Genomic DNA, 26,522 nt, shown 5'->3' with positions numbered 1-26,522 from the left:
ACCTCGATATAATATACACCGTATAGTACATTCCTCGTTATAGTACATTTTTGAGCGGTCCCTTGAGATGCACTATATCGAGGTTGAAATGTAACGTAATCAAATAATGGTTACTTTCAACACTTGAAATTAAACATTTCACATTGGGTTTAGTGTGATAAAACTTTCAGTGTACAATAGGCCTATCTAACTTATCGATTGTATTGCTTTTTATCGAACTAAAAATCCCTATATCGGCTATCTATCTTGTTCAATCATGTATGCATTTGTATTTCCACCACTCTCTAGCCTACTTTCCATGAATAAAGTTTTGATACACATTAGAAAAATATTCGATCAAGAAACTTCATATCGTGAATAAGATACATAGGTAAAATAATCGATTTGGATTTTTTTGTTTAATTATAGGAAAAAGAAATTGCATGAAAGGGGCAATAGCTAATCAATATTGTTTCATTGAAATAATGAAATAAAATTATTGAGAAGCGAAAAATCATATCTACATAAATTGACACATCGGTACCACCTACAACTAAGAGACTACATCGATTAACTATATAGTTACGAATATTTAATCATGAATAGTATTGAATCCTTCATTAATTACAAGCTGACAGTGAGCCTGCTGCAACCATTTATTAGATGATTCAGTCACCAGAAAAAGATTGGATGGATTTACGACTCTGCAGTTTAAACATTCCGCCCTGACTGAAACATCTACCTATAACAGTTAATCTGAGCACCGATTCTTGTGAACCAAGAATCAGTCTTATAGTTGAGAAATAACATACATGGGAATAATATTCAAGAATTGTAATTTTCCAACAATATTTCTAGCGAATTTGTGTAAACCCTCATCAAATGAAATTAATCCAAGCTTACAATAATTCATACTCTTTAGTAAGGGAAATCTGAAGAGATTATCTGAAACTATATTGTTAATCTATATACTAAAATAAATAATAAAAATTACATGTTAAGACTTCAGTTTTCATTCATTATTAAGTGTGAGCTTCCTCCTCAATCGAATTTCATATTTTTATTATCATTTGTGACATATCAAACCCATAATTATTGCAGTCTTGACTTTATTATATGGTATAGCACTACCCTACTTTCTTATAAAAGAGATTATTATTTATGAAGAATCTAATGCTCTTTTAGTATTTCTTAATTTGATTGAAAATTATGTTTTTTCAGAAATATGATGACCGTTCCCATACAAATATTGAGAAATCATATTTCGAAGTGATATCAATATTTTTAAACTCAAATCTTACTTTAAATCTATCCTCTGTATGAAAATTATAACTTTAATGAAACGCTATTGTACATTTAAATCAGCAAATGTCCAAAATTTTATTTCAATACATTGTTACAACTTTGTATTGTAATCAAAGTTTTCAAATTGATACTACAATAATTTATATTTTTATCGAATTTACAGTTTTAGCCTTATCATGAAAGCATCATTTATTGTGTGAATAACATGATAAATTTATTCAAATATAGATTGTACCCTATGTTTATTGAGAGTAGCTGGTAATTTTTTTATAGTCTCAAGTAATCAATTAGTACAAATTGTATAGATTGTTGGACTTAAATGTAAGATGAGGTTGACTAGAAGAAATCTGGAAAAAAGGAAACACCGAAACCCATCAAATGTCCTTTATTGGAACAAATTGATATAATTTAATACCAATAAATTGAGCAATCAACATCAGACATTAAGATGTCCATAGGCTAGTAATATAAAATCTATTTACTATTGAACATGATGATCCAAATTATTGAATAATATGATCACAATCACAACAAATATAAAAATATTTATTTTATAACATTGAAAAATTCAATTCATTCAATTGTATAGAATATTTAAATCGTATAACAACAAAAATCCACTACCCACTAATCACAAGGCTTTGATTATAGAATTACTGATATGTTCGTCCCAAAATTAGTTCTAGGCCAGAATAATTAGTTTTCAATGCACAACAGGAGTATAAAGCTATCAACTTACAATTAATATATTATTGCACTTGACAGGAGATTAGAAGACTCAGTTCCAGTTGTCTTTTATAAAAACGAATTATACGCCTTTTTTAAAAAATCACAGAACAATCACTCGATTAATCAAGTAGGCTATAAATATAATGATTTCCTCAATTTCCGAATAATCTTGAACAGAATTCGCAAAACTGATCATCAGTTTAGGTGGCTTATTGCAGATATTTCTAAACAATGATAGCGAGAAAATTCGAGGTGAAGCTTCAGGGCTTGGATTCGAAATCCAAGAAATCCGTGTTTGAGGCATTAAAGAATAATTGCCAGAGAGAACATTGTATTACTGATGCTTAATATGGCAGGAAATCAACTTATAGTTATTAATCACTTTTAAACAACTAAATTACGACATAGCAGTCAGGTATTTATAAATAAAAGCTATTAGCTTATACTCACATTAGTGAGTATAGCTAATATATACTATACTAATGTGAGTTTAAAAGTGATTATTAACAAGCAGTTCGTAATGGAAACAAACATTGAAGAGTAATAGTTATTGTCTTTTCAGTTCAGGAATTGATCATTTTCTTGATAACTTTAAAATATACTGTAAACTATGTTGAGGATATAATAGTTACAGAAAAATAGTATTGCCAACGACACTATAAGTGTCGTGTTTGGTAATTGTCATGCAGTCTCTTGGGCATACCATCCAGTGAATCTTCCTACAGCTTTCTTCCAGTTGTTGAAAACAGAGGCATATTCTGATGCAGTATCCTTTCGAGGTTCAAACTCCCTGTCCACTTTTCTAAGTGCTTTCAACTCGTTTTGGTCTTTCCATATACCTGAAAAATTATTTTGATTAAAAATTGCTATGATAAAAACTTAAGACAATTGAATTCCATTTAATTGTTTCCAGAATATAGGCCTAGTTGCGGATAGATTTTGGAATTATTTTGAATGAATAGGCTAATACATTTTTGATCAGCATCTTTTACCACACTCCATCATAGCTGGAAAATTTAGATGAGATCTAAATGACACTTATGATCTTATTACATTATTAGATCTTATGACACTTTAGTGTCATAGAGTATCGGACTAGATCAGGGAGTGTGTTGATATTGGCTGAAGAGGAAACACAGTTTCTTGAAAGCGTAACTAAATTGTAACTACAGTTTTTATCTAGACCTAAATTGGATTATAAATCAACAATCGTTGATGTATCAAAACGATCGTTTCAATAAAGGATGAAGAATTCAGAAGACGAATAACATGTAGCAAATCTAATAAAATATAGTGATAGATTCGATCCTTTTTCGCTTGAAATGTACAATGAAAATAAATCATAAAAATTCAACTGAAATGCCAGAAATAGCTGAAGAAATTTCTAGTCATGCAAATAATAAGGCACCTAAAATAAAAGTTGCATTATCTCAATCAACTAATATGTTCAAAACAGTGATACTCGAGATACTTCGGAAAGGAGGAACTCCGTGTAATTGAGTTGAATCATTGTATTTTGGAAAGTATTTTTTCCTCCAGCTCCTGTCCAAAGTGCTTACTTTACTCCCTGGAACATAATACTAAAGTGTCACTTTTTCGCTCTCGGGAGGAAAAAACAGGAAAACTCCCTAAAGCGTAAAAGTGAATCCATTTAAATAACATGGAAAGCATCTCTATTTTAAAAATGTATATTTGAAATCTCTATTTGTTTTACAAAAGTTAGTTATCAAAACAATAATGAGGTATCCGAGAGATTTCCCAAGTGTCACATTGTTTCAAAATTCCAATCTGTTCACTATAAGACAATTGTTCATTTTAAAGACTATTAAGAAACATGTGCTCAAATTAAAAAAATATTCAGAATTTTCAAAGAGTAACTAGACAAGTCGCTCAAAACTTAATCACAATTGAAAGAGTTGATAGCACCCTATCCCGTAAAAGTATTTCATATTTGAGAAATAAACTCTATAATAAAGTTCCAAGAGGATGGTTGATAAAGAAGCCTAAAATAAAAGATTTCCATACCTGGGTGAAAGAAAATTATTTTTATTCAATTAATGATTTGGTTTAATATTGATTGATGTTGTATGAATCTTAAATTCAGCTTTATGTATATCTTTAATTTATTGTTATTTCTTAGAATGGAATATTTAGTTGGTTGAATGTTAATTACTGTTAGCCTATATTATAATATTGTAGGATCATTTTATATATTAATATTAATGTATAAGTGAATAAGTTATATTAAGACTCCACGTCGGCGTACAAGTTTTCTTTTGCCGACGTGTAGCACAAAGTTGTCAATTTCCTTTCAGTTGTATTCTGTATATATTTTTGTGCAATAAACGATTTGATTTAATTTGAAATAGGTTAGAAGGTCTAAGCTCAGATGAGGAAGCATATAGAGTAGTCATTAAACCAACTAAATTCAATACCTCAACCAGAAATTTGATCAATATATGAAATTTATGTTTGTATGCTAAAATTATTACAAACTTCATATCATTATATTAAAAAAATGTATACATCTTTTTTATTCCATGTTATTCAAAATATCAGCCAACGAATATGCCTCATTAACTAATCAAATTTGAAACGGGAGCTTCATCATAGCTGTAGTTGTGGCGGCCATTGTTGTTACAACTTTTGCCGTCAGATAGCGCTGTCGGCGGAGAACTGTGACAAGGTCTATAAAATACTGGTCATGACACTATTGTTGTGAGCAGCCATTTTATGGGGTCTTTTTGGCGGTACATTTGAAAAACCAATCCAATTCAATTTGCTCGTAACAAAATTATGCATTTTAAAAACAATATTCTAGTTCAGATAATATGTGAATTCAGGTTTTCAATTTTTTAATTATGAAATTTCAATAATAAATGCTTTGATAATTCATTTATTTATTATTAAAAAAAGTTCTTATTCTTGTAAATCAAGGATTATGATTCAAAAGGCATTGGGACAAGACAGAAATATGCGAGGCCAATTTCAAAAAGAGTTTTAAGTTCCCGATCAATTAAATCTAAAAATCAACAATTCAGTTCCTAGTTGGAATCTAATTTATTATTATTCTGTCGGAACAATTTATTTTACAATTCAAAGCCAAGCAATATCCCTTGAACAATATTACAAAATAGCACATCATGTTGTTCAATCCATAATGATAACAGCTGATAAATTTGAAAATTGGTGAACTAGGACCCCATAAAATTGCTGCTCACAACAATAGTGTCATGACCTGTATTTTATAGACCTTGAACTGTGATTACAAGCCAGCTGTTTCTGTTTACTTTTTAGATTATGTTGTAACACATTGTTTGGTCACGTACGTTTTTAAAAATGATTTTATTTGCAGTTTTTATAAAAATGTAGGTGGAGGAAAAATGTTGTGTATATCACGAGTGAAAAATGTTTTTTCTCCCTCAGGAAAATTGTTGCCCTCGGCTTCACCTCGGGCTTCAAACTTTTCCCACAGGGAGAACAGTACTTTTCACTCTAGATATACAAATAACTATTTTCTAATTACTCAAGAATTATTACTATGCTACACAGATTTAGCATTTATAATCAGAATTTTACTCATCACCAAATAAAATTTATCATGTGGATGATTCACGATCTAGAGAATGGTGTCTTTGAAATGATAAATTTTGAATCTTCGACTGGCAATTACAGTGAAGTACGGTACTGTATTCAAAAGCTATAGAGACAGTACATTTTCATCTATGCTTAATGATTTACAATGCCTTTGATCGCATATACTAGGTTTTACATGAATATTTTTAGAACGAGCGACTTACCTGCTGCTAATCCAGCAAAGGTGGCAGCTCCCAAAACTGACATTTCTGAACTTTTGGCGCGCTCCACCGTCGTGTTGGTCAAGTCAGATATCAACTGTACTATAAAGTCATTGCGAGACACTCCTCCATCAACTCTGTCAAACAAAAAAGCAAATTCAATCAAATTAAAAATGGAAAAATTTAGTAAATAGCAATGTAGATAATGGATAACTCACTAAATATTTTTCATTAAACTGTAATTCATTAAACTATTATGAAGTCTTTTGAAAATTATCAGTGGTTGAATACTTTATATATTAACTTCTGTATTAATTATTCATCCAAGGATTCGTATAAGTATGATTTTTTAAAAATTAAGAGAAAAGGGTAATTTTACATGAAATATTCTATCTCCATTCGGCAATATTTAATAAACCAGATATATCAAAGTAAAATATCCTATGTTCCAAAACATCATTGACAAAAATACAGTTGATACTATATTTTATTGACGCAGAAAAATGCCACAATCATCCAATGTACCTGTACTATCCAATTTCATGTATTATGCTGATATTTTTAAGAAGCACAATTATCATAGAATGTTGAAATATTTTGGATGTTAGTACGGTACCTTATTTTATCAATTTTGTAACTGGTTTCACCGACTAGACAGGAATGCATCTCTACTATTCGGAAAGCAATGCTTTCTAGAACTGCACGCAGGAAATGAGGAGGCCGAGTGGTTCGTTTCACTCCTAGAAATCCGGCTGCCGACTTGTCATCATTTACTGGAGCCTGCAATGTTCCAATGAAAATAACTTTCAATAGATTTATTGAGTGGAAAGCAATAAAATCATTCAAAATATAAAATATGAGAATTGGTCAGAATTTCCCAAGCAAAATATATTCATAAGAAAACTGAGATTCTCAAGGATTTCTAAAGCAGAATAGAAAGCGCAAAAAATGATATTTAGAATATAATATGTGAATTACGTGAATAGAAGACGTGAATACTGGAATAAAGTGGTTCAAAAGAATTAGAAAACAAAAGTGTAATCTATCCATTATTATTCAGGAAGCAGGGGTGTTACTTGCGCCTACGATATTGGCATGGTTTGAGGTTTTCAGGTTTTTGTGTCTACGATTCCTTATTGTTTATTTTTCAGCTGTTCTATTATTTTGAGGTTAACTTATCAAATTGACTGATGAAAACATTGTAGCGTTTGTATGTTCTTTCAGGTGAGATATTATGTACTCGAGGACTTTTCGTCTTACAGTCATATTGGACATGTGAAATGTTAGTGGTCGGCCTTCTATATTATCTACTTCTAGAGACCATTAGTACTTCACATTCAGGCAATTTATCGGTTGTTAGTGGATGTGCAATTCGTCTTCAGCAACTTTATGGAAAATTGAATAATGAAAATTTACCTGTAGACCACTAAATGCTGGAACAAAATAGACTCCGTCGTTATCCGGTACTGAAGTGGCGATTTTCTGTGATTCAGAAGGATCGTTGCCAACATAACCTGTAAAAATAAGATAAGGACAATTTTGCTAGAAGAGTCTTTATTTTGTAGTGCAAAGTATTACAATATTCTATTGTTCGAAAATAATATTTATTGTTGTTTGAGCTACCCAATAATTTGAGAGTGAGTTCTGCACAATCCTAGCCTGAAAGATGCTGAGGTAATCTTCCATGGACGCATCCACGACTCGGTTTCAAATTACAAGTGAACCAAGTTTTGAATTTAGTCAAATGATGATCAGCCTGGATTTCTTTTAAAGTTTTAAAATTTTGAATAATCAATACAGTACTTTCCAGTTATCAGTGATGATTTAGTGACATATTTTTATTAAATTTGGTTTTCAACTTACCTAAATTCTAAATTCCTAGTTTATATATATTTTGTACTCAAAATTGGACAAAACTTACGAAGTAGTGATAAGCATAACCTTTTTTTGGACAATTTCTATCCAAATTTGGAAAAGAAAGGAAGAAATCAATGATCAATTTTGAATATGATTAAATTATCAATAACTGCATGCTGTTGAGAAGGAAATAGTGGGTATTATGAATAATCATAGAACGGAGTAATTTCACATTAGTATTAAATAATGAATAATAAATTTTACATAGTAATTTATTTTTTAAAAATTATTTCTAGATGTTATGGTTTTTCAGAACAATACACAAGTTGAGAAAAATAACAAAGTGAAGTAACTGCTTAGTAGAAAAGTACCTGCAATCGAAGCGTGAGGTTTTCTGCCAGTATTGACATTGAGGAATGATCCTGTGCCTATTGTCACCTTGGCATCGCCTTCTTGGAAGCAGCAGGAGCCAAACAGGGAAGCCGACTGGTCTGACAGCTGCAACATAGTGCCAAACTTCAACTTATCCATTGATGGATGTAACAGACAACATTTAGTCAGAGGCAAGTATTTCTTCGTCAGCCTCTTGGTTACTCAAATTTATGAAGGATGTCGAACTGTACGCTAGGATTTGTACAAACAGATTGGCCGCGCAAGCACAATTTAAAAAGGAACAGTTACATCACCTGCAATTTAGTCACCCATCAACATATCTCAGTGAAATGTTTAGTGTTTTTTTTTTCACTAAAAACCTCTAAAATGTATTTGGCGAGTGTAGATATTAGATTTAACAGCACGACTTCGGGCCCATAACTTAAATGACCGTTTTCAGCTATTGGAGACAAGCTCTTTTTGTTGACTCTGCAACGAAATCATGTGTTTAATTGGGCGTTTTTAGTGTTAAGGGAGCTAAAGTTTACTTTGACATCTTTGCAACGAAAAGTGGAGTTATGGCTTTATAAATAAGTTAAATGCCTGATTTTAACTTTATGTGACGACTCTGCAACCGGGCATAAGATGTACAAAGCAGTGTCAATAATGTCAACTAGTTTGTATTAGAAATGTTATTCTAAAACTTTCTAAATAAGCTACTGATTATTTCAGTTTTGCTCATAATTATTGGAGAATAAGGGGACCGTTTTAAAACCAGTTGTTTTCAACGTATTAGTAATTTCATAGACCTACTACTTTATTTCTTAGAAATTTTAATGATTTATAAAAATTATTCAACAAACAACAATTTATAAGCAGATACAAAATGAACACTTTGAATACATTGATGAACACTTTTGTTATCAATAGCTTACAACATTTTTTCAAAAAAATTATGTAATGAATACTCAATAATCAATGAATAGTTGAGCTCATTATATCATTCCAAAACTTGGAGATTCAACTACCCACCTATTAATAAATCATCAAGAGTTTTCAAGATTTAATAAGACAATAACATAATTTGTATAAGGTTTATTGTAAGTTATTCGTTTACTGTAGATTAAATTCATTGTATTCAACTGTTCTACAGTGGGATTCACGTTATAAGTCAGCACCTGATTAAACATTAGTTAGCTATCCTTGTCTGTCATCGGACAAAGCAAATAACTCTTCTCTTAGAGTAAATATGTTGCCAAAGTGATTGTTGACTATGAAAAAATATAACGAATTACTAGAATATTTAATCTCAATTATGAAAATTCATTATTGAATTATGAGTGAATATATTTTCTTGGCGAATAAAATATATCTAAAATAGAATTGATCTACAAGAACTAACAATTAATATTAGATCAAATAATAGCGAAAAAATTTAATTCACAGCTACATTTCGAGTTACCACATTTATCATGAATGACGTCGTTGTTCTTTGAGAACATGTATAGAAGAATTTTATTATTCGACTGTATCTACTAGAAGGCAGTGGTAACAGAAATTTAGCAACTACCATTCCAATCAGTCCTATCATTTCCACTGACTTTATAACGTGAATCCCACTATCTACTAAAAAAGGCAGTGGAACAAAAAATTTGCAACTTTGCCGTCTAATCTTTTTTTCCACTGGGTTCATAAAGTTAATCTCACTATAGATGAATTCTATAACAATTTTCAATAGATTCCGATAAATATCACCAATAGAATTCAATAAACAATATTGCTATTTACGAGAGAAGCGATGTGAATGGGTGCTCCGAAGAGGCAGGGGTCAGTGTGGCCGAAATGGTCGCCGGATGAGTCGCAGACGGCAGGCATCATGGAGCGTGGCAGCTTGAAGAGCGCGAACGCCCAGTCGGCCCAGGCCATGGTGAACGGGTCGAAGAGGCCGGTGGCGCTGGCACACGACACCTCCGTCACAAACACGTCGCCACCCGTCAGCCGACGCAGCAGCCACGTGTCCACTGTGCCGAACATCAGCTCGCCTCTGTCGGCTGCCTCCCGCACCCCCGTCACGTTCTGCAGCACCCACAGCAGGCGCAGCGTCACCTACAACACAACACCATTCCACCAAAGAACACTTTACATTCAACTAGTGTATTTATCATCTATAGTGACTAGTCCACTTTAAAGTACACAATCAATCAAATCATTTTTTATTTTGACAAAAAACATAGTACAATAATTGAAATAATTTACTATCACTAACTCAGTGAAATAAAAATATAAACTTCTATACAGTTAGTTCCTGTCACAACAAAAATACTACTTGCCAAATTATTCTTAATTTGTATGCAAGTAGGAGGTCAATGAAAAAAGTTTGTTGATGCTAAACTCACACATATTTCTATTTCAAATCTGTATTTGCAAAGCAGGTAATAGAAGTATCACAATAGAATGGAATTCAGATAATTACAGAAAAATAACTCTCAATAGTTTCAGGCAGACATCCAATAAGTCATTTAAATATTTTTTTCAAGTATTTAGTTCTCAACATTTCTTACTAATTCTGTATCATTCTCTAACATTTGCCGACTTCGATTGCTTGATAAAATGTAAAAAGATTATAAGACCTTGAAAACATATTTACAGCGCATTGGCAAACAATTGAAATATTGGAAAATAGGGAAAGAGTGTTTGATCCTTCTCACACCCTTCATACACCGTACTATGGCTTTTTGAAGCCAAACAACTAGTGTATTTATTACACACACGATACAATACAAAAATGAATACATGCAAAACAAACAAAAATCATATTATACCAAATCTCTCTGTAGTGAGAGATTTCTCCACTTTATTCTATGTGTTATATTCTATTCTCTGAGGAGCAAAAAAGGGGAAGGATTGAAGGGTTTTCCAACTATGATATAAATGTACTACTAGGAAAACCTTCAATCCTTGAGAGGTTAGAACAAAGGTATCAGGAGAAGTAAATAGAAGGTAGGTATGAAAGGATGGGATGAAGGGGGGTAATGATGAGATGAGAAAAACGATAGGACTAGGTGGTTTAAAATAATTTGAAAGACTAGAGGATTTACTGAGGATTACAAAAGTCAGAAGTATCAGAAAGCAAGCACACAAGTCAGAAGAGTACTGCTAGTGATAGTATCTCATCGATAGAAAAAATAATTGCTCTTTTCCAAGTGTTTAGGACTATATTGACTTTTTTAGTTATTTTGTCACAGTTGATATAATGTTTGGGGATTTTATTTATAATTTTATTGCACACGTATATAAGTTGTCTTCTGATAGTTTCAATGTTAGCATTGTAATCAAATATTTATTTTATAAGTTGCCATTATTACGAATGAAATCTACTCCTGTTCTCGAAGAATATGTAATAACGATTTTGACTATTATTTCTCCTTACAATAAGCACGTGAGTGTATTTGTTTCATTCCTTGATTTATTTGTTCTCTCTCTCACTTATTGATTCGTACATTTATTTTAATAGATTTATTAATATCGTTTAAATATATTTATTTGATATTCATTTCACACATTGATCTTTGTAGATTTGCTCCTTTTGTTTCTTCTCCAAATATTCATTCATTTTATATTTTTGAACTTGAGCTTTGAATAGTAAAAACATAACCAATTTTTTAGACATGGTGTTATTGATTATTAAGATTTGGGAGTAGAATAGTTTTGGGCCAAGCCTGTTCTATTCCCAATCATAATCATATGAACTGTTATTGTATCCTCAAATAAATAATTTTTTCTCTAAATTGGAATTGGAATTTATTAATTTTTGTCTGCCTGCACTGCTAACAGATCATGTTTTGTTATATTATGATGATCATTCACTATTATATAAATATTGGTTATTTAAGTTTTAGTCTATTTATTCGATCGTTTGTTTAATCGCATTCATTATTTTTTTAAATTCATTGTTTGTTCATCACTTCAATGCCGATTCATTCATTCATTTTTTACAATGTATTCTTTTTTATTATGCACGAGAAATTAGTTCAACAAACATTTTGATGAATTAATTACAAAAGAATTGATCTTTACCAAAAGATTTGATGAATTAACTTATTGTTTGTTCATGACAATTACATAGTGAAAAATTTACGTTGAGATTTTACTAGAAAGATTACATACCATTTTTTTTTTTATTATTATTATTTGAAAATTAGCACCTAGTCAGAGACTAATAAGCTATTTATTTTATCCTAATTTTACTAAATGGACTTTTTCAAACCTCATCCTATGATTCAGTTTGTCTAGTTTTTGACTACAATTAATAAATTAGTCTAGTTTGTATCCTATAAAATATGTTCATACAATCAAGTTAGTAGGCCAATAATAATTTGTTTGGTTTGAAGGGATGAACATTTCACTATCACTAACACCAGCTTCAAGCCATCAATTCACAACACAAATTTCACTTCACTAACTCATGTGGTTTTGTTCTTTTGAGCCTCCTGACCAGATTATCAACATCAAGCAGCTGGATTGCCTCTATATTGTCGTGCTGGTGGAGTCTCTCTTCATGCTTGGCCGCAAAGTGCTCAATAACTTTCGTGATGATTTCGTGAAGGTCGCGGTGAAGATCAGCATTTCTGATGTACCAAGGAGCGTCAACAATATTTCTTAGTACCTTATTTTGAAATCGTTGGATGATTTGTACATTGGATGGTTTAGTACAGCCCCAAAGTTGAATGCCATAAGTCCATACTGGTTTCAGTAGCTGTTTATATAGTAGAATCTTGTTGTATATGGACAGCCTGGATCCTCTTCCCAGCAACCAATACATCTTTTTGAATTTAATTCCTAGTTCTTCCCTTTTCTTCTTGACGTGTGCTTTCCATTTGAGCTTGACATCCAGCGTCATACCCAAATATTTGGCAGTATTAGCACGTGGAATGACTTTCTCATATATATAGACTGGAATATATTGAATTCTTTTATTAGTAAAATTCACATGTACAGACTTGGTATCATTTAGTTTAATTAGCCAATGATTTGTCCATGTGTTTACTTCATTAACTGCTCTTTGTAGCTTTTCTGTAGATTCCTCAATATCTTCTGCGACTGAGAGAATAGCAGTATCATCTGCAAATGTAGCTATAGTGACTCCTGATGGCTTTGGAATGTCACTAGTGTACAGTGTATACAAAACTGGTCCTAGGACACTTCCTTGGGGTACACCAGCTTTAATTTGCCTTATTGTAGAATATTCATTAACCAGCTTCACTCTGAAATATCTCTCGTCCAGGTAAGACTTCAATAATTGGCTATATGCTGTGGGTAGGATGGCACAAGCCTTCATGCCAAACCTTGTCGAAAGCTTGGGCAATATCTAAGAAGACAGTAGAACAAACTTTTTTCTCCTCAAGGCATCTTTCTATTACTGTTGGCAAGATTAAAACCAATTCTATAGAATTGGTTTTAATCTTGCCAACAGTAATCTTTCAAAAAGTTTTGTTAGTACCGGTAAGAGTGATATTGGTCTATAAGAGGTTACTTCATTTAGTGACTTTCCGGGCTTAGGTAGCATTATAACTTCGGCTACTTTCCATAAACTTGGCACGTACTTTAAACGGAAAGCTGCATTGAAAATATGACTCAATTTTACAATTGCTTTTCTAGGAAGATGTTGAAGTATTTCTCCTGTTATGAGGTCACATCCGGGTGATTTCTTCTTTGCCATATTATTTATTTCTTAAGTTCTCTTGGCGATGTTGGAGGGACATTATCCAAAAGTCTTGGCTGTATGATTACATTTATTCCATCATTGAGCACTCTATCATCATGAGGAGTAAATGTTTTCTCAAGATGGTTTGCAAACAAAACCACTTTTTCCTTACTGTAGGAAGTTGTAACTCCTTCCCTTTGGTTGTGGTTAGTCTCGAGCCCCATCTAGTATTCTTCGAGTTGAAGTTTCCACCGATGATGAATTTTCCCGTGAAATTTCTTAAAAAATCACTGTAATCTGGTTTCTTTAAGCTGAATCGAGGAGGGCAGTAGACAGCTGCGATCGTTATCATTCCACTCGAATGGCATGTAAGTTTCACTTTTACAGAAATCGACTGGAACTCTTGCAATTCTATTTTCTTATACTCATGATGAATTAATTCTTCTTTAACCATCACCGCACTTCCTCCACGAGCACTGTTCTGGGGATGTACTGCATGATATATTTTGTAACCTCTCATTTTCAAATTTGATTGCTTTGTGAAATGTGTTTCTGAAATTAGGCAAACATCAATTTTTTGTTCAATTAGAATTGCCAATAGATCATCTTTATGCTGTAATAGACCATTGGCGTTCCATGTCATTATTCTAAATCTACCTTCCATATTTCTTGTAAGTGCTTTCTTTCACTTTAGTATTTTCTAGTTTTTCTAGTCTAGAAAGAATTGTTTTATTGAATTGCTCCTGCCTAACTAGCTTTTCAAGAATTAATTGGAGTTGAGAGGCTATATTCAATCCTAAATCTTCACCTAAGCTCTGGGATATAAGTTGGGTTTTCTCATTCATTTTGTTAACTGGGACTTGTTTTACTCTATCCGAATAAGACTGATTCTCAATAACTCGAGCATCTTTTAATACCCTTTGAGGCACAGTAGTTTTATTTCCCTCGTTGGTTTTTGGTTGTTTCTTCTTATTCCGAAGTGCTTGCAGTTCTTGTGCCACTAGACACCCTCTATAATTAGCTGGATGTTCCATTCCACAATTGTAGCACTTTGCTTTTTCTTCTTTTGGCTTTGTACAGCTGGTGGTAAGGGGGGGACCGGCACATTTCACACACCTGGGATCTTTCCTACAATATTTTTTAGTATGCCCCCAGGCTTGGCAATTTTTGCATTGGGGTAGGAATTTCGGCTTCTTAATTGGCACAACCTCAATTTTCATGCCCATGATTGCATGGATTTCATAAATTTTATTTATATTCTCTGAATTATCAAAAGTGAGCATAAAAATTGGAGATTACATACCATAAGAATTAAAATCTACTCTCAAGCAATGTATTCTATATTTAATATATTAATACCAATAATAAATGTGGGAGAGGAATGTTGAAGAGGTCACCTGTTTTTCCTTTTCCAATACGGTACCATTTTAATGATAAGTGGTTATGTACAAATTGAAATGGATAAATGAATAAATGGATATATTGAGGCAATATTTTAGCTCGGGCACCCAATAGTTTAATAAAAAATTATTAGTAGCCTAATATTCTTGAGAGAGAAACTGATGAAATCGAAACAACAATAATATGCATCAGATTGATATTAAATAATAATTATTATAGCATAACACAAAAGTAGCAACTGATATAGATAAGTCAGTCTTCTCTTATATAATACGGTATATTTAAGCCCGGCCATTGACCCCAACTTCATATCAGCCACTAATATTACTCAATTAGCTGTATCTTTGTTCTTCATGATAAATAAGAGGAGCAAATTATTGATTAGAAAAACTAGTTTCAACGTAATAGAAAAGTAGTTTTTTACCTACTTTAGCGAGTTGAATTTTAATATTTAGTAACATAGGTCTACAAGAGGATTGGTTGAAAAAATCCCAAAGTGGAAAGTACAGCAAAAAAGTTTGGGTCTATAGTAAAAATATCTTGCTATTAAATAGTGTCAACTTTTCAGGCTATCCAATTTTGCAATTAAATAATATTTTGGCCTACATTTTTAATTATTGATTGCTCGATATAAGTTAATCAAATAAAGTAGAGATGCACCAAAGGTGTCTAACTGCCAGATAATTATTTTGATAACAGATCCATCAGTAAATTATACACTTTATGACTAGTAGTTCTGTGAACAGTAGACCTCACGCAGTATTCTCATCCACAAGTTGAAACTTTAGACCTTATGGAAATACAGCAATAGACTGGCTTCTCCACACATCTGTGTAATAACTTGTCAGCTGATTTATGATAAATAATATTCTATAGTCTGATTTTTACTCTAATATTGGCGTATGAAGGAGGCTACTTTTTCCTTTTATATTATCCTTGAAATTCAAAATTTCCAAAAACCTTGTATATACGTCGACGCGCAATTAAAAAAGGAACATACCTGTCAAATTTCATAAAAATCTATTACCGCGTTTCGCCGTAAATGCGCAGCATATAAACATTTAAACATCAAGAGAAATGCCAAACCTCTACTTAAATCTCAGACCTTACTTCGCTCGGTCAATTATTTAAAATGAATCAAAATAAATAATTTACCTGGGCATTCATGAGTTGCAGAACACTGCCAGCGAGAAATCTTCTATTTCTAGTAATGAGATGAAGACATTTGGAACCCATGCGCAAGGCCTAAACATAAACATTGTATTACTTGTTTGCAATTATTTACATGGTATTATTATTTGCAAAGGTAATGAGCAGTCATTAAAAATATTGGAGGTTGGAAAGCCTTCAGTTTCTTATATTGATAAAGAGGATTGTACTGCATTTACTGCACCTAAAATCATAACTATCTTTCAACTCAATCCTCTGTTCAAGTTTGAGATGTACTAAAAATTTAAATTTTAAGTTCTCAACTAACACTCGAAAGTAAAATAACAAAACATGATTTTTCATCCAGTCGTATCTAAATCAATGTTTATTATATCGAATGAAAATAGACACTACTGCAGAATATAATATGATGTTAGACAACAACTGAAGAATTAGAATACTGAGAACTACGATTATAACTACTATTACAAATATTTATATTCTCCACCCGTGATTTAGGAATTTTCAAGATGGAAGGGTTATCAAAATAGGACTGGCTTCTCCACACATCTGTGTAATAACTTGTCAGCTGATTTATGATAAATAATATTCTATAGTCTGATTTTTACTCTAATATTGGCGTATGAAGGAGGCTACTTTTTCCTTTTATATTATCCTTGAAATTCAAAATTTCCAAAAACCTTGTATATACGTCGACGCGCAATTAAAAAAGGAACATACCTGTCAAATTTCATAAAAATCTATTACCGCGTTTCGCCGTAAATGCGCAGCATATAAACATTTAAACATCAAGAGAAATGCCAAACCTCTACTTAAATCTCAGACCTTACTTCGCTCGGTCAATTATTTAAAATGAATCAAAATAAATAATTTACCTGGGCATTCATGAGTTGCAGAACACTGCCAGCGAGAAATCTTCTATTTCTAGTAATGAGATGAAGACATTTGGAACCCATGCGCAAGGCCTAAACATAAACATTGTATTACTTGTTTGCAATTATTTACATGGTATTATTATTTGCAAAGGTAATGAGCAGTCATTAAAAATATTGGAGGTTGGAAAGCCTTCAGTTTCTTATATTGATAAAGAGGATTGTACTGCATTTACTGCACCTAAAATCATAACTATCTTTCAACTCAATCCTCTGTTCAAGTTTGAGATGTACTAAAAATTTAAATTTTAAGTTCTCAACTAACACTCGAAAGTAAAATAACAAAACATGATTTTTCATCCAGTCGTATCTAAATCAATGTTTATTATATCGAATGAAAATAGACACTACTGCAGAATATAATATGATGTTAGACAACAACTGAAGAATTAGAATACTGAGAACTACGATTATAACTACTATTACAAATATTTATATTCTCCACCCGTGATTTAGGAATTTTCAAGATGGAAGGGTTATCAAAATAGGAGTGACTTGTTCATAGACTTGATACGAACCTTCATGGTCATAGACTTGTTCCATTGCTGGACGAGTGAGTCGGCTCGTAAGTCCTGCCAGGTAATAAAGTTATGATATGGCTGGCCAGTAGTTTTGTTCCATGTTATAAAAGTCCCCCTTTGACATGAAATTCCCATAACGGTAATGTCAGATGCTTTCAATCCCGCTTCTGAAAAATAATACAAAGGTAAAAACGATATATTTAAAAATACTCAGTAACTTTTCAGATTTCAACTTATGCTCACGACCAATATTTATCGGAAATCTTTATTTGAAAAGGTACTCTAAGGGAATGCTTAAAGTACTCTTGTCATTTCAAGAATTCCTGCTCCCGATTTTTTTTTTTCAAAATTAGGTACCGAAAGGAATAAGGAATTATTACTTGGAATTCATACTCATAGATTAAGACGATGATTCAATAAACTTTAATACCACAGATAATTGTGACTTTTTTAAATATCTTCAGCAAATTTTCATTGTTATTCTATATAATTTTTGAATTTTAGCTATGACATAGTGTGAAACAAGTCGTTATTTTAGATTAAAAATAATTGTGCATCTTATGCTTCATCTACTCTCGCTCTAATAGGATTCAGCCTCGTAATGAATAACCTACAACTTCTTATACGATGTGCAAAAATTTCAGTAGTTCAAGGTATCACAGGTTGTTTTGAATTCATTATCAAAGGTTGTTTTGAATTCATTCCAATGCAACAGTTGTTAAGATAAAGCAGAAATCTGAAGCTCCTACAGACTAGATTACTGAATTAATTCAAGGCCAGTAAGTTATTCCAAAACTGAGAGCGTGTGTTTTGGTTCAGTTACTGCTAATAACGAGACATGATATCGTAGCTATCTTCTATTTTCAACAATAATGTTACAAATAAAAGGGTACTGGATTATTTTTGTTTCATTTCAATAATAGCTTAATAGTCTAATAGCAAAATAGCTAAATACTCTCCTCCTCAACTAAATTCTTGGGACTTGTAATCGACCAGAATTTTTCCTGGAAGGAGCACATTAAGAGCTTAATGAAAAAATTGAATCAAGCCTATTTTGTAATTTAAACTCTTTCCAACTCACTCGACAGAAACACATTATTGACCGTCTATTATGCATATGTTTACTCCCACTTGAGCTACGGCACAATATTTTGGGGTAATTCTGTAGACAGCCGTAGAATCTTCATCATGCAGAAAACGATATTGAGAGCTATCTGTAGACTGATATCAAGGGACTCATGTAAAGCATTTTTCAAAGACCTTAACATACTCACACTTCCTTCCAATTACATTTACCAGCTAGTAGTTTTTGTTAAAGTAAATATCAATAAGTTCCAATTTTGTACAGATAATCATAAATATAATACTCGAAATAGAAATATTATTGCATTTCCAATCCATAGAAATGTAGCTTTTGAAAAAACTCCATTTTATTCAGGAATGAGACTCTATAATAGGCTGCCAACAGACATTCGAAACATTGAATCAGTCATTTTATTCAAACAGGCAGTCAAAAAATGTTATTAGAGAAAAGCCTATACGCAATCTCAGAATTTTATTCACAAGAAAATTGAATTTTTATATATAATATATATCATTACCATCCTTAATGATACTTGACACTTGATACCTGAATAAATATTTTATTATTTTGATTGTATGTATTTTAATATTAGGATTAGTATTAGTACTGACAAGTTACCTGTCAAATTTGATATTCCCAAAATTGATGTAATGTAATGATTATTAATAAATAAATAAATATTGTAGTAGCTAGTATCAAGTTGACCTATAAAGAAAAAGTGAGTGGTTCTTCTTAAAATTTGTCATAGTTACACAGTCATATAGCTCATACTGGCATTTTATATAGGCCTACTCACTTTTCTTAGAAACCGTGTGATTCAGTAAGTAAGGACAGAGAAATTATGATGAATGAGGATATTTTAAATCTCGAACTTTGAAGGTTATTTTCATTATTTCCTGGAGTTACACCTTTACAAGATGATCCTACATTGAATTATAAAACTCCAAGAAATTATAAAAAGAACCTTCAAAGTTCGAGATTTAAGATATCCTCATTCATCATAATATGCTTGGAATAGAATTCATCAACAAATATGTTTTTCACAAAACCCGATGTTTGTTAGTGTGTAGTCATAGCTAATTAAGTATTTATAATTTATTAAACAAAAATATAAGTTGTAATACAAGAATAAATTCTATTGTGCACAACCCTCCTCACACACAGGCTAGTTTTTAAGTGAGGAGTAGGCCTGCCATTCTACATAACAATATTTCTGTCCCCGATTACTGAATCGCAAGACGGCTTCTATATGACCTTGAATAGTAATTTCAGCCAGCCTTGATGATTACTCAGCATAATAATTTGGATATTCTGTTTCCATTAAAGTAAATAACATGATAGTATTGTGTTCGTTCTCATTTCTTTCAGACTTGAGTTGTTTTCAAACTTTAACAAATATTATTTCTAGATTGGAAGAACGATTTTTGCAATATTTTCAATCCAACTATTATGAACAATTTGTGATAATACACTTTTATTTTCTTTGAAGAACATTGTATTACATTCAACTACAATAATTCATTAAAACTTTGAAATTTAGAACTTCATTCGAAATTGAGATACAGAACTACTTGTGTAACGGCCGCAATAAAAAAGCAAATTTCATCCGGTTGTTTAGGATAGAACAATAGTTGTGTTGCTTTGTTCTTAGCTTAGAGCGCATTGATCAGATTTTACCTTAAGTTTTCTGTAAAGCAGCATAGGTATACAATGAGATAATAAATTTTGTATTACAATAGCTATTAGTCATGAAAGTGAACAATGACATTTTTAATCTCTAGCGATGATATATAATAGCATTTCAACCTACGACGATAAAGCAGATGGTCCCTATGCTGAGACGTTATCGTTAGTCTGAAGTTTAACAAATGGTCGTTCTAACAGACAAGACTGCCTTATCGCACAAGCTGAGATAAGCGCCGTGCTATGGGCTTGCCCGGTTAGAACGGTGTCTTGAGGCCAGTCATGAGCTGCAAAATCATTTCACGGTGGTTCGGACCTCACCTTAAGCTGTAGGTTTACTCATCTCTAACCACCATCCCTAACATTACTCCCACAGCTTATGAGGGCATCATCCACAGCAAAGAGTGACATAGCGTCAATATTCCGAGCCTTAATGAAGGTAGATTTACGTTGAGGGTATAAATTAACACATCAAAATGTTTCCGTACGTCGAGTGCAAGTCTTATATTTTTCCTGTGTAATACACACAATACACCCAACAATTTATATTTTTGTTTCTGAAACATGTTACTTACCTTTGATTGCATTCTTGATCACTTGCACAATAGAGTCGAACAATGTATCTGGTTCAATTTCAACTCGTCCATATGAAGGACAATGTAATATGACCTGGAAAATAAAATAAATCAAGTAAAATTATCGAAATACACTAAATAATAAAACTAGATTATTCCAAGCAGAATAGAAGGATAACACACTTTAAAGAATTGTATGTAGAAAACAAACAAAAATTATAAATAATCTAGACACTATCAAATTTATATATTTTTTAAACCCTTTCACATAAGAAGAAACATTGAGTTTATCTATTATGGAGGTTTGCATGAGATCCATTGGAAATTGAATTCAATTAATTTATTGCTATTGGAAATATTAAGAAGTAAATAGTTAGTATTCAGTTTTAATTATATTTAAAAAAAATTGAAAGTAAAGCGATAGTAACTAATTGAGAAAAAATTCAATAGCCATGAGTTGGAAATTATTGGAAAGCAGCCATTAACAACAAAGTTGTATCTCAGGAATCGGTAGAATTCATTTATTAAGAAGTTAGAAACACGTTTGCTGGTGAACAGAAAAACAAGTTCTACCAGATAAGAGTGACATGGTAACATTAGGCTACAGTATGATGTACAATAAGTAGGACAAACAACTTGCTCAGATGTTGAACTGCAGAAAATAAATTTTCAGTTCAGAGCTGCTATCTTCCAAGTTTAATGGAGCGATACAGAAAGAATCGTTCATCAGTCCTACTTAATTATCAAATTAAACGTTGCTTTTCACTTCGCAAGTCACGTTGAAGATAATTTATTATAATTCAGAAATTGTAATTTAATAGTCAAACAATTACACTGCAGTCACTACAGTGTAAGCCGAATCGAATGCTATTCTTTATTACTAATATGCTTGGAATAGAATTCATCAACAAATATATTTTTCACAAAACCCGATGTTTGTTAGTGTGTAGTCATAGCTAATTAAGTATTTATAATTTATTAAACAAAAATATAAGTTGTAATACACGAATAAATTCTATTGTGCACAACCCTCCTCACACACAGGCTAGTTTTTAAGTGAGGAGTAGGCCTGCCATTCTACAATTGCATTTATTTCTCCATTGTTTGTGAATATGATTTTTTTAGAATACATTTTTTATCTCTTTATTCTTACTTTGTTATTGATTTTTGTGAAATGAATGAAAGCAGTGTTTGGTTTCGACAAAAGTTCTCTTGAGTAAAGCATCTTACATTCATATGACAAGAATATTTTATATTTTATGGTTGAACAATGAAAAATAATAAGTACTGTAATAACAAATATTTTAATATTGGAAATCTTTGTTTCAGGGTTTTCAGCGTGACGTAGGCCTACTATAAGTCTTCAGAATGGAATATATTATGTTCGATTCCATGTTTTCGTCATTTCTGTTAACATCAAAGAATCTAAAATGACATATCATCTCAAATAAAATCAAATCAAATCGTTTTTTATTTTGACAAAAAAACACAACTCAGTGAAATAAAGATATAAACTTCTATAAAGTTAGTTCCTGTCAAAATAAAAATACTACTTGCTAAATTATTTACAATTTGTATGCAAGTAGGAGGTCAGTGAAAAAAGTTTTTAATGCTACATTCACACACACACTCACACATCTTTCTCTTTCAAGTTGGTATGTGCATAAAAGGTAAAATTAGTATTATAATAGAATGGGAATCAGATAATTACAGAAAAATAACTCTCAATAGTTTCAGGCAGACATCCAGTAAGCCATTTTGATATTTGTTTTTTCAAAAGTATTTTGTTCTCAATATTCTTATATAATCAGGTAGATAGTTGGAAAATTTTGGCCCCAAAAAGACAAAGGATTTCTGAAAAAAAGTGTTATACACTCTGGGGTGTCTAGCTAAATTTTCAACTACTCTTCTAGTTCTGTATACATTATCATTCTCGAACATTTGCCGACTTCGATTGCCTGATAACATGTATAAGGATGATAAGACTTTGAAAACATATTTATAGCGCAATGGCAAACAATCGAAAAATTGAAAGATAGGAAAAGAGTGTTCGATCCTGCTCACACCCTTCATACACCGTACTATGGCTTTTTGAAGCACAATTAGAGGTGCTAGATGGGTTTTGTAGGTGGATCCCCAGCAACTAATGCCATAACTTAATTTGGAATCCACCAGAGCAAAATAGAGTTGCCTGAGCACAGCTGAAGGAATGAATTTTCTAAGGTGGTAGATTACTACCACCACAATCACAATTGATTTGACTACAAGAAATTGTATGAAATTTTAATGGGTGAAGGAGTTGCCAAGGAGTAGACAATGTGAATAATATATATTTGGTTTTAGAGAGGTTTAGGGCTAGGCCATTCTTATTGAACCAGGAAAGCATTCAATGATTATTTGTTGTAAATTATTATGTACGATGGTCATTGACGATTATCCAACAACTGTAAGATTAGTATTGTTTGGAGTCCCTCAAGGCGATTCTTGGTCCCCTGTTTTCCATGTAAATGATCTATGACATTCCCTGTTGTGTAGCGACTGAGTCCTTTCCCTATACAGATGATACTTTTTATTGATGTCGAGTAATAGGAATTTAGATGGTTCGAAGGTTGAGACGGAAATTCGGAAAATAGTCGAGTGTGTTAAGAACCTAAATTCAGCTTATATTCAACCTAATAGAAATAATTTCATTAGTCATAATGCCAGTAGTTAGTACTGTTTATTAAACTTTAGTCATTACTCAGTATGCCAACTATGACGCTATTGACGGCCAATTGGCTCACATATCTTGAATTGACTGTATAAGGTGTAAAAAAACTTCAACAAGTGAGAATTAAGTCGACGTGGAGTAGCTTACATGCCTACATGTTATGATTAATAACATGCATTCCGTAGTTCCGAATTATGTGGACCCCATGGCTGCTGGCTCTTTGAAAAAATTCATTCGAATAAAACATTGTTGTTTCATAGTTGGTTTGAGCAAACTAAGAAACTGTTAATTATTATCAGTGTTTAAATACATTGATTTTCAAGACAATCTTGAAATAGTTGGAAAATTACTATTCTTAATGTTTTATAAGTTTGACTAAGTTTAGTTAAATAAGTGTATATTATTGACATAATCAACTCTACGACATATAATACTACAACTCTACAACTCTACGACATAATCAACTCTACTCATATAATCAACTCTACGACAAGGACCAAGTCAGGTCCACTTTCTGACACAGTCAATCCAGATATCTGGTCATGACTAAGGAGAGAAGTATGAAGTACCGTATTGCATAATATTGCAACTCGGATGTTGCTAACTCCCTATGTAGTGGAATACAGCGGTGAGCGTACATGTGTTGTATGTGCCAAGTAGAATATCTGTGTGTGCGATACAATATTGGTAGACATGGGACGAGCATCTGCTTCAAAAATGTGTTCTGAACATTCCCTCCACATTTCTCTGTGAACTAATCAATTGTTGTAAAAACTAAAGATTTTACACTCAACACTAAAACTGCTGCAATCGTAGAAAGTTACATTCTAATGTAATGAAATATTATACAACAATTAAAGATTAAATAGGCTATTAAACATCAATCGAAGATATTTTGATGCTTTATAGCCTACTCTATCCTCATAATCATAATTTTTTCTTATGTTTTAATTAATCTTAGAAAAGTTATGAAGCTAGAAAGAGCAAGAAACTGAAAGCAAAACAGTTTTTTCAGAAATATTGCACATTCAAGACCAGATATATCATAAACCATAGAAGGTACAAACATGATTTCAGATAAAACTTGTAGGAAAATGTGTAATATTTGATTTTTTATAAAATGGTTAGGTATGACCGTAATACACATTGTTTTCGAGATACAAGAGAAAAACCAAAAAATGGTAGGCTAACCTTTAAACAACCCCACCCCCTAAGTACAGTGGTTATGGATGGTTAACTTTTGAATTTCCCTAACTATCTTTAACAGAGCTGCGGGGACAAAAAGTGGGTTCCAAACTTTTTCGTCTACACCTTCTTTTCAGCATTCTTATCCTTGACTATTAAGTAGGATCTTTCATTGAAGCGGGATTCTTCAAGAAAATATTTTTTTTTAATTTATTGCTTATATAATTATATGAAGTGAAAAACATTGTCATTTAGTTTACTGTTTGATAAGTGAAAAATTATTTTTTGAACATAACAAAAATTTTGTCCATTAATCTATGCATTTCTCAAGTTTTCCATGACATATTGCAGCATATTTATACTGAAATCGTTGATTTCGTGCTGTGATCGTTTTTCTTCAAGAGTTCAGGTTTGAGAAGTGTGGCTTGACACTTCAAGAATTGCCATGAACGTTTTCAATGCTTTGTTTACAAGACATGTCTCTTCCCAGAAAAGGGTGCCTCCTCAAATAAACTTGAAGAATTAGTTACTGAGTGAAATTATAAAGAAAAGTTAACGTTAATTTTTTTATTATTTCTCTCTGGTGTAATATGTCCCGTTTCACTGAAAGACCCTATATTTCTTTTGTATAAATTATTAATAGTAATTGTGAAATGAATAGAGTTTGGACATTTTATTTTTATTCTTGATCAATAATAAACTTCATGAGTTTTTTATGTCTGTGAAAATATATTATGTCAGAAATAAAATCAGTGCTTATTCAATGTGTTTCAAAATCTATCGCCCAATTTAAATGTTAACCTCATCCTAAATATAAATTGATGTTAGTACAAAAATAGGCAAATACACTTCCCAGAACGCTTAAAACCGCGTTTGAGAGGTTTATTTCTGTTTTTTTTAGGGAGAGTTAGGCTTGTAGGCCTCCCCCCATACAAAGTTTTATGTGAGCGCCAGTGATGTAGAGATGTTAATGTCATGACAAAAAGGAAAATTAGCTAACTAGCTAATAACCAATATGATTGAACTAATTTACATATTTATTGAGATGAAATTAAAATAAAAGATTGTTCACTATATAGAATACTATGGCCTAATGTATGGTGAGCTTAAGCAGTTTTATTACAAAAACCCTGTTTATTACAAAAAAAGAGGTAAAGGTAAAAAAATAATAATTTACCTGTTCAGAGCTGTCTCCAATAGTTTCACCCTTATTGTTTATTATATGACATCGGACGCTTGTGGTTCCAATATCTAAAGAGGCCACAAATTTATTTCTAGAATCCAATTGTTTACCACTGAGCGCATCACCACTCTCCATTTTAAAGGTTCAAATTTATTAGTTGAATCAATTAATAGCCATGTGCAATTGATAATTTGACAACTTTTGAAATGATTACACTTGTAGTAAAGCTAAAACTTTATATAATGGAATTATTCTAATGTCAACACTATCGGCAACAGAATCAGAATGACTACTTTTGAGTTTTGACAAAAGACGAACAGACGACGACAACATAA

General features: G+C 31.9%; 1 protein-coding gene across 1 annotated transcript; it reads right to left on the bottom strand.

The window, feature by feature from the left end:
- Window positions 1-1,654: 1,654 nt before the first annotated feature.
- On the bottom strand, window positions 1,655-26,522 carry LOC111048238 (putative glycerol kinase 5). The gene is made up of 10 exons (XM_039420162.1): window positions 26,182-26,522; window positions 21,110-21,203; window positions 17,765-17,934; window positions 17,190-17,279; window positions 9,828-10,145; window positions 7,989-8,165; window positions 7,227-7,352; window positions 6,427-6,590; window positions 5,814-5,947; window positions 1,655-2,852 (listed from the first exon to the last, which is right to left on the bottom strand). Exons 1-10 carry the CDS (start codon window positions 26,320-26,322, stop codon window positions 2,695-2,697), a joined length of 1,572 nt encoding a protein of 523 aa, XP_039276096.1. The 5' UTR covers window positions 26,323-26,522; the 3' UTR covers window positions 1,655-2,694.

The sequence above is a fragment of the Nilaparvata lugens genome, chromosome 2, assembly GCF_014356525.2.
Source record: "Nilaparvata lugens isolate BPH chromosome 2, ASM1435652v1, whole genome shotgun sequence".
Classification (NCBI taxonomy): domain Eukaryota; kingdom Metazoa; phylum Arthropoda; class Insecta; order Hemiptera; family Delphacidae; genus Nilaparvata; species Nilaparvata lugens.
This window is presented reverse-complemented; position numbering and strand designations above follow the sequence as displayed.

Coding starts and splice junctions, on each gene's coding strand:
- LOC111048238 (XM_039420162.1), bottom strand. CDS start 26,322: ATGGAGAGTGGTGATGCGCTCAGTGGTAAACAATTGGATTCTAGAAAT. Junction 17,935..21,109: donor GATCAAGAATGCAATCAAAG/GTAAGTAACATG, acceptor ATTATTTTTCAG/AAGCGGGATTGAAAGCATCT. Junction 5,948..6,426: donor TACAAAATTGATAAAATAAG/GTACCGTACTAA, acceptor TTTGTTTGACAG/AGTTGATGGAGGAGTGTCTC.